At 45.2% G+C, this 9,591-nt stretch overlaps 1 protein-coding gene across 4 annotated transcripts; it reads right to left on the reverse strand.

Annotated features, from left to right (window-relative positions):
* Positions 1-5,073: 5,073 nt before the first annotated feature.
* Positions 5,074-9,570, reverse strand: LOC122126131 (TERF2 interacting protein). 4 transcript variants are annotated; one of them, XM_042700729.1, is made up of 3 exons: positions 8,867-9,570; positions 7,609-7,733; positions 5,074-5,719 (listed from the first exon to the last, which is right to left on the reverse strand). In XM_042700729.1, exons 1-3 carry the CDS (start codon positions 9,516-9,518, stop codon positions 5,330-5,332), a joined length of 1,167 nt encoding a protein of 388 aa, XP_042556663.1. In that variant the 5' UTR covers positions 9,519-9,570; the 3' UTR covers positions 5,074-5,329. The 4 variants fall into 4 exon arrangements, with proteins under 4 accessions (XP_042556663.1, XP_042556661.1, XP_042556662.1 ...); XM_042700727.1 differs by having other exon boundaries at positions 7,606-7,733; XM_042700728.1 differs by having other exon boundaries at positions 7,609-7,736.
* Between the last annotated feature and the right edge of the window lie 21 nt (positions 9,571-9,591).

Consider the following 9,591-nt stretch of genomic DNA (forward strand, 5'->3'; position numbering starts at 1 on the left):
GGCTTTCAAACCATGATCCTCAGATCTTAACTACCTGTATAGTTAGGATTATAGGCATCCAACTTACAATTTTTTCTTAATACAATATTGAGCTTTGATCAGGGTTGGTCCATACTGCCATCTATCAGATGAAGCTACACCTGGTTTATTGATTTAAATGAACCCTCCCCAGCTACTCAGGAAATTTGAGATCTGAGGATCAAGTTTAGGAGCCAGCCGGGGCAGACAAATCTAAGAGATTCCAATTAATCTCCAATTAACTAGCAAAAAAATTGGAGACTTGGTTCACATGTCAGTGCACTAATCTTGAGCAGAAAAAACTGAGCAAGGGGTGAGGCCCTGAGTTCAAGAGCTGGGGAAAATTTTTTTTTGTCTCATTAAGTTTTTGCTTGAACCCAAGATCCTTTCTAATCTCCACTCATTCCCAACCTCCACTTTCAGAGTAGCTGGATTACATGTGAGAGCTACCTCATTCACGCAGCCTGAAACTCTCAGAACTCTTTGGTGTAGTACTAGGGCTTGAACCCAAGCCTTTCCTCCAGCTCTTGCTCAGCTTTCTCCCTCAAGGCTAGTGCTCTACCACTTGAGGCAAACCTCTACTTCCCACTTGTGGGTGGTTAATTGATGATAATCTTACAGCCTTTTCTGCCTCGACTGGATCTGAGTAGCTAGGATTACAGTTGTGAGCCACCAGTATCTGCCTAGTTTTGTTCTTGACATAGAAACTTGCTAACTGCCCTGGCTGGTCTTATATTCTGATTCTCCTGCTTCAGCTTCCCTAGTATATAGTACTACACCCTACCCTCCACCCACCCAGCTACTAACTCTATTTTAACCTTTTCTTTTGTCCATTATGGGACTTGAACTCAGGACATGGGCACTGTCCCTGAGCTCCCCCCCCCCAACTCCTCCCTCAAGGCTAGCACTCTACTATTTTGAGCCACAGCACCACTTCCAGTTTTCAGGTGGTTAATTGGAAGTAAGAGTCTCATCAACTTTCCTGCCCTGGCTGGCTTCAAATCTGGATCCTCAGATCTCAACCTCCGGAGTAGCTAGGATTACAGGCATCCTCACCAGCACCTGGCTGTTTTAACATTTTATTTGGTCTGGGTATTATCAGTTTTTTTCAATGCTTTTTTTCCCCCTGCTTATACTTTGTAAAATTCTCCAGGTAAAAGAGGTCCCAATAACAAAAGTGGCCCAAGGAGAAAAGGATGCACAAAACAACGACACAAATTTACTAAGGAACAGCTGCAAGAACTTGGTGAGCTATTCCATCAGACACCATACCCTGACTTCACAAGCAAAGAAGAACTGGCGAAAAAATTCCATTGTCCAGTGCATGTAATTGGTGTAAGTTCAAGACCTCGCACCCGTGCTTCTTATACAGTTAAAAAGCTGAGTGGGAACAGAGGAATGTTAATGTGATAGAGGGAGTAGAGTCATTCAGAGATCTGTGTGAGTGCGTACAAATATCACAATGAAACTCCCTTATCTTATATATATTATCTCAAAAATATAATTTTTGGGGGGGGGGTCCGGTCGTGGGGCCTGAACTCTGGGCCTGGGCGCTGTCCCTCAGCTCTTCCGCTTAAGGCTAATGCTCTACCACTTGAGCCACAGCGCTACTTCCGGCTTTTTTCTTTTTTTGCTTATGTGGTGCTGAGGAATCGAACCCAGGGCCTCATGCTTGCAAGGCAAGCGCTCTACCACTGAGCCACCCTTCCAGCCCCCCAAAATATAATTTTGTGTGTGTGCCAGTACTGAGGCTTGAACTCAAGGCCTAGGCACTGTCCTGTAACTTTTTTTTTGCTCAAGGTTTGCACACTAACATTTGAGCCACAGCTCCACTTCTGGCTTTTTTTCCAGGGATAGTACCCAAGCTCTGATTTTAAGCCCCAGTATACTGGAGAAGACTGTAGATGGTTCTGACCATAAAGTCAGTTTCTAGTGGAGGAGATTGATTCTAGAATGCTCCATGCCTATCACCTGTAATCAGTGTTGCCCTTAGTATCAAAAGCAAGTAGTCTCCTCTGGGAAGAGGCTCAAATAGAAAATCTTTGACCTTAAGCCGGGCGCTGGTGGCTCACGCCTGTAATCCTAGCTACTCAGGAGGCTGAGATCTGAGGATCGCGGTTCAAAGCCAGCCCAGGCAGGAGAGACCGTGAGACTCCGATCTCTCCAATAAGCCACCAGAAAACCGGAAGTGGCGCTGTAGCTCAAGTGGTAGAGCACTCGCCTTGAGCTGAAGAGCTGAGGGACAGTGCCCAGGCCCAGAGTTCAAGCCCCACAGCCGACAAAAAAAAAAGAAAAAAGAAAATCTTTGACCTTGAGAAATATAATCAGTAGATCTGATGAAACATTATTACCTTTTTTCCTTTAGAGCTGGTTTCAGAATAAGAGATCCAAACTTCCATATGAAGAGAGACACAGGATATTTGCTATGTGGAAACACCAATACTATCTACATTTCAACAACCAGTATGTTCAGGCTGCAGCTCCCAGCTATGCCAACGAGAGGTTCCTGACGGAGCAGAATGCTCAGCCAGCTAGAGCGGATTGGTCCTCTCTGGAGAAACAAGAAGGAAATCTCAGCCAGCAGATGGACTCCAATGCCAAAAGGTACCCAAACTATGAGTTAGAGGGTGAAGATGCCACAGGAAATGAGCATTCTCCACATACTTCTTTCCTAGGCTTCAACTCCACAACATACTTACATCCCTCTACCATTTCTGAGCAGCATTTTGCCAATGACAAGTGTGAGGCATTGGAAAGCCAACATGGAAGTCCTTCCTTTTTGCATCATGTTTCTAGGGAGTATGACGGATGGCAGAAGGAAGAGTAGAAAATTATTTCTATTAAGACCATGACAGAACTAGAGCCACAGCAAAACGGGCCACTTCCGCTGCAGCAACATCAAAGACCTGAGGATCATCAGACAGAAGATGCTAATCTAGGAGCATCTGCCAAATATGTCATCCCAGGCATTCACAGTAATTCAAGGCAAAAGGCCTCCCCAGAAAGCTCCAATAATAGAGGATTTTATTCATTTTTAAATGCCAGTACTGGAGCTTGAACTCGGGGCCTATACACTCTGCTTACTTTTTCAGTTAAGGTTGGGGCTCTACCACTTGAGCCACACTTCTGCTTCTGTGTTTTTTTTTTTTTTTTGGTTTATTAAACATTTCTGCTTTGTCTGCCCAGATTCATCTGTTATCCTCAGATCTCAGCTTCTTGAGTAGCAAGGATTATAGGCATGAGTCACCATTGCCCAGCATTGTATTGTTTAATAGTAATGGGTTTTAAACTCACAAAGGTAAGCCCTTTTCCATTGTCACGTCTTCAGCCCTTTTGTTTTTGAAATAAGCTCTTGTAGATATCTGTGTGGCCCAAGCTGGCCTCAATTTTGTAATCTTCCTGCCTCTACCTCTCAAGTAGCTGAGACTGCAGGTATGCACCACTGTGCCCAGAGGGGAAGGGAGGTTACTGGGGCATCGTGTATGGGAGGCTGTGAGGAAAGTGCTCTTTCACTACTTGAGTTTCAAGAAGTAAATATTTTATAATCTGTGGGTGAGACTTCACATATTCATTTATTAATGTTTGAACTTGAAGTATCTGTCTGGATTTGTCTTCATGGTTAGATTGTTGACTCCCAAGCCCATACTTTGTATTTGTTTTGTGTGCTGTATTTGTTTTCTGTGCTGTATAACTAAGATAAAGTAAAGTCATAAGGTAGTTACTATACCAAGCTGACTGATGCCCTCAAAAATAATTTGCCTGTCACTAGTGGCTCACATCTGTAACCCTATCTATTTAGGAGGCTGGGATCTGAGAACTGAGGTTTGAAGTCAACCTGGGCAGGAAAATCCAGTTATCTCCAATTAGCCACCAAAAGGCCAGAAGTGGAACTATGGCTTAAGTGGTAGAGTGCCATCCTTGAGTGAAAAAGCTAAAGGAAAATGCAAGGCCCTGTGTTTAAGCCCCAGTACTGGCACACACATACACATATGCATACAATGAGAACACACTCAGAAAAAAGTTGTAAGGTTTTCCTCCGACAGCCAAGCGGCAACAGGAGAAACCAAATGTACCCCACGCCTTGCTCCTGGTCTTCAAGCCTCCAGGACTGAGAAAATTAACTTCACTGTTTAAGCCAATCCAGTCTGTGGTCCTTTTTGTTATAGTAGATTTAGCAAACTAATAAGGGATAAGGGGCTGTAACAGAGCTTCATGAGACAGACACATCGATGAAACACAAATACAAAGTTGTATTTATTTTTAATAAGGAAAGTAACAAATGTGGAATCAATTCACTATTTTTAATTCTAACACAATGTTAGCACAAAATTATGCTCAATATTCTTTAAAAACACAGTACTATTATGAGAGCAATAAGACCATTCTTAAGAAAGTAGGGTTTTATGTGTGTCCAAAACAAGTGGGTGGTAAGTAAAGAAACACATACTAGAGACTTGACTGCGAAGGTCTTGAGTAAAACAGCCAACCACTACAAAGTGAGCAAAGTAAATATGGGGTTTCTGGAAATCTAGAAATCAGTTCACTGCAGGATGGGATGATTTGGGAAAGGCCCTGCAATGAATTCTTTCCATATTCCTACATTCTCAACTTGGAATCTACCACAATGGAACTTCTGCAAAAGACAGGAGATTCTTTACTAATGCTTGCTGACAAAACCTATACCTCCTAATTTGTTTGACGTGATCAGAAGTCCTTTATCACCAATACAGAAGACACTCCAGCCAAGGTCTAGATTTTCCTTTAAAACCAGATATTACGCTGGGGACAGATGGCTCAGGAGACAGAACTGATGATAGAGGTTCAAAGCCAGCCAAGGCAGAAAAGTCTGTAAGAGTCTTATCTCCAGTTAACTAACAAAAATCTGGAAATAGAACTGTGGCTCAAGTAGTACAATGCCCATCTTTAGATTAAAAGCTAAGGGACAAAGCCTAAGCTCTGAATTCAAATCTCACTATTGGCAGGCAGGCACAAGCACACACACACACACACACACACACACACACACACACACACACACACACACACACACACACACACACACACACACACACACACACACACACACACACACACACACACACACACCAGAAAAAAGATTAAACAAATACTTGCCACTGATAGCTCTCAATATGCCTAATTTGTTTTTGTCCTGCTACATAACTCTGCTAGGCTATAAAAGTGGAGACCTGGAACAGCAGTAGCACTGGTCAAATGTGTCTTTGCAAGTCAAAGGTCAATGGTTACAACTGTTAATAGCTTCATCAATCCCATCTTCTCCTACTCTCATTTACTATTTCTTTCGGAATTCAATTCTCCGAGCTACATTCTGAGCACCAAATTTTTTGACCAATGCATTTCTGGTATCTTCATCATCTTTTTGTAAGTCTAAGTCATCTTGTCGGGACCAAATGGGGTAACCATCAGCTCTCTGACCAGACTCTAAAAAGGAAGAAGTTGCTTCCAGCTCACCACTATTTTTTAAGAAGGCTTGTGTAACTGTTGACAGATCCAAGTTAAATTTTTCCATTAATTGCCGGATGATTTTAATGGCAGCTCCCACCTCTGCTGTAGAAATCTTATCTTCCTCCTCCTCAGGTTGTGCTTCTGCATTTTCCTCGGGTGTAGGAGGGTCGTCATCACACATTGTTATGTGTATTTCAAAATCAGGGGTTTCATCTACCTACAGAGAATGATCAGAAAGAGCAGTTCCTAATGACCTAATTCAGAATGCAATGTATGGTCCCTCCCAACTCCACCCCCTTGCTCTCTGCACACCAATCACACTGAAGTTTCACTAATATGTTACACAAGTTCATTCACACTGGATGCGCATGTACACATGTGTGTCTTATCCATGTATGTACCTGGGAAGGTGGTGTATACATGTATATGTATAGTTATGTTTCAAAGATTAGGTGCTTTACTGATTGTAAGAAATACATGTGTCAATATGCACACACAATATATGTATACATGTACATACATATACACAGAGAACAACGCTCATGTATATACACGTTCTTTAGATCTTTGTTAAATATTTGATTTCATTTCCAGACTGTAAAAGTTCCAGAAGAACCGGAACCTAATATTTGACTCATCACAGACTTGCTTTTCTCTCCAATGCTAAGATGTGCTAAGTTCTCAGCACTGCTGCATGACTCTCTGCTTAGGCACATTATGAATGTGCTACCTAAGAGCCAGGCGTGACAGCTGAAGCAAGATGAGCCAAACACACAACACACATCACAAAGCAACAACCCCAAACTTCTGCCAGATCCCATGCATTGCTCCACTCACTAGTTCCAGAAACTTTAATTTATCCCTCCTCCTCCTTTTGTAGTAGTGGTACTAGGGTTTGAACTCAGGCAGCCATTCTATCACTTAAACCAAACCTCCAGATGTTATTTCGCATTTTTTAGACTGAATCTTAGCCAGACGTGGTGGTACATTCCTGTAACTCCAGCACTTGGGAGACTGAAGTGGCATACAAGTTCAAAGTCAGCCTGTGCTACATAATGTAGCAAAACCTTATCTCAAAAATAAAATTTTTAATTAAAAAAACTGAAGCCTACTCATTTTTGTGTTTATAAGAAAATCTAATTCTTTTCCTTAGAGAAGACACATGAATACAGTTTAAAAATACATACTTAAAAAAGTATATATACACTTAACATATATATTTATATTTTAAAAATATAAAAATATATTCTTAAAAAGTATTCATCATGGGGCTGGGAAGGTGGCTCAGTGGTAGAGCACTTGTCTTGCTCAAGGCCCTCGGTTCAATTCCTCAGCACCACATAAGCAAAAAGAAAAAATCCTGAAGTGGCGCTGTGGCTCAAGTGGTAGAGTGCTAGCCTTGAGCTGAAGAGCTGAGGGACACTGCCAGGCCCAGAGTTCAGGCCCCCCCCCCCAAAAAAAAAAAAAAGTATTCATCATTTGTCACTCCTGATTTTCTCAAAAGCTATTATTCTTCTTCTTGGATTCCAACAAATTATTAGAAGCTAAATCAAATATATAGAAGAGCAAAAGTATTCCCCTAAAATTGTAAGCACACAAAAAGCTAAATGTTTGATGGTAAAAATAACTATAGGAGGCTGGGAAGATGGCTCAGTGGTAGAGTGCTTGCCTCGCATGCATGAGGCCCTGGGTTCCATTCCTCAGCAGAATAAGCAGAAAAAACCAGGGTGATGCTGTGGCCCAAGTGGTAGAGCACTAGCCTTGAGCTGAAGAGCTGAGGGACAGCGCCCAGGCCCAGAGTCAGGCCCCATGACCAACCAAACAAACAACAAAAAAACAAGCACTAGGCTCAGAGTTCAAATCCTGGCACCAGGAAATTATAAGTCTCTATTCTGCCTGATTTCTCTCTCCCACTCTAGCTGTGCTGCCCCAAACTAAAAGCTTTTCGAAGCCGAAAGCCTAAATCCACCCATTCTCCTTTTTCCTCTTCTGTGTTTAATTTCTCTCTTATATTCCTGGACCTCAGGTGGGTGAAAAAGGTAGATGGGATAGTCAGTTTCAAAAAAGGGAGGCAGGGGGGAAAGAGAGTAAATCTAGTTAATATACCACAACTTCCTCAAACTCCTGGGTGGATTCCACAAGCATGGTTTTGACTGTTTCTTCATTCTCCTTTATGTCTTCCTTTGCATTCTCTTCTTCAGACAAGTCTGCTGTCCTCTTAGTCTGTGGTTCTACTAAAGAAGAACAGCATAAATTAGCATTTTCCTCCTTCACCTCACACCTGTAAGCCTAACTACTCAGGAGACAGGGTAGTTAGGATTACAGTTTGAAGCCCTGGCAGGAGTCTAGTAGAGAGCAAGCATTGAGCAGAAAAGCTCAGAAACAACACACAGCCCTGAGTTTAAGACCCAAGCTCTGAGCCAGATGTTAGTGGCTCACACCTATAATCCTAGCTACTCAGGAGGCTGAGATCTGCGGATCACAGTTCAAAACCAGCCTGTGCAGGAAAGTCTGAGACTCTTATCTCCAATTAACCACCAGAAAACCCAAAGCCCTATTACCCATGCAAAAAAGCAGGCCCTGTGCACACACAAAAAAAAGTAGTATATGCTGTGTAAACTGTATCCAGAAGTAAGTCTCCACTTTTGTAAATTTTTCTTTCAGAAGACATCTATTTTAGTTGTTGTTGTTTTAGTGTTGTTTTTTTGTTTTTGTTTTGCCAGTCCTGGGGCTTAAACTGACCTGGGCACTTTCTCTGAGCGTTTAAGGCTAGCATTCTACCACTTGAGTCACAGCCCCACTTCCGGCTTTTTCTGTTTGTGGTACTGAGGAATCGAACCCAGGGCGTCATGGATGCTAGGCAAGCAAGCCCTCTACCACTATGTCACTTTCCCAACTCAAATGGGATATTCTTAAACTCTGACAAACTTTATTACTCTTCAAGCTTCATTCACTTTTTGCTTTGTATTGACAATCGAACGAAAACGCATCCTGCGCCAGGTGCCGGTGGCTCATTCCTGTAATCCTAGCCGCTCAGGAGGCTGAGATCTGAGGATCACCGTTTGAAGCCAGCCCAGAACAGCCAGTGAGCCCCTTATCTCCAATGGATCACCAAAAAGCTGAAAGTGGAGCTGTGGCTCAAATGGGAGCGCACCAACTTGGAGCAACAGGGACAGCAGCTAAGCCCTGGGTTCAAGTCCCAGTACCGGCACAAAAATGAAACAAACAAACCCCAAAACGGTTCAGTTTTACCCTGATGTCAACAGAGGGGCGGGGCTGAGCGATGCCACCAAGGCCGGACGCGGCCGGCAGGCCGGGCGGCCCCGGCCCCGGCCCCCCGCGCGCGCCCCGCAGCCGCCCTCACCCCCGCTCTCGGCCGCCTCGGGGTCCGGCTCGGCCTTGCGCTTGAGCCTCTGCGCCGAGGGGCTCCCCGGGGCGCCCCCCAGCTGGTACTGGTGCTCCTGGCCCCGCAGGTGCTTCAGGTAGCGGTCCTTCATGGACTGCCACGAGTGCTGGGTGACCGAGGCCTTCTCCATGGCTTTCCACAGGACGGTGCCCGTCACGGAGCTGGGCGAGCGGGCGTTTTCCTTCACGTAGGTCAAGATGGCCACGTCGTCCGCGTCCGTGAAGGCCATCCGCCCGTTGAGCGGCGGCGGCGGCGGCTCGGACTCGGCGGCGCGCTCGGCCGGGGCCCCGGCTTTGGTGTCCGAGCCCAGCCGGTAGGCCTCCAGCTCCAGCCTCTCGTTGCGCTCCACGCAGTCCAGGATGAACTGCGTGGAGATGAAGTCGCCCGCCGCCTCGGCCGCCGCCTCCCCGGGCTGGGCCAGCAGCACGGCGCCCGGCTCCTGCACCCGGCACACCGTGCCGCCGCCGTGCAGGATCAGCGTCGACAGCCGGCGCTTGGCCGGGCTGGGCCGCACGTAGAACGACATGGAGCTGCCGTCCTCCCTCAGAAACAGAGTGGAGGAATGGGTGGGCCCGTTGGGGTCTTTGCCCAAATCCATCGCCTCCGCCATGGCCCAGGCCTGTCACCACCACCACCAGCTCGGACAGAACGCAAGGCAGCCTAGCACTGCGCGTGCGCAGCAC

This window comes from Dipodomys spectabilis, unplaced genomic scaffold, assembly GCF_019054845.1.
Source record: "Dipodomys spectabilis isolate Male_0828 unplaced genomic scaffold, ASM1905484v1 ptg000273l, whole genome shotgun sequence".
Classification (NCBI taxonomy): Eukaryota; Metazoa; Chordata; class Mammalia; order Rodentia; family Heteromyidae; genus Dipodomys; species Dipodomys spectabilis.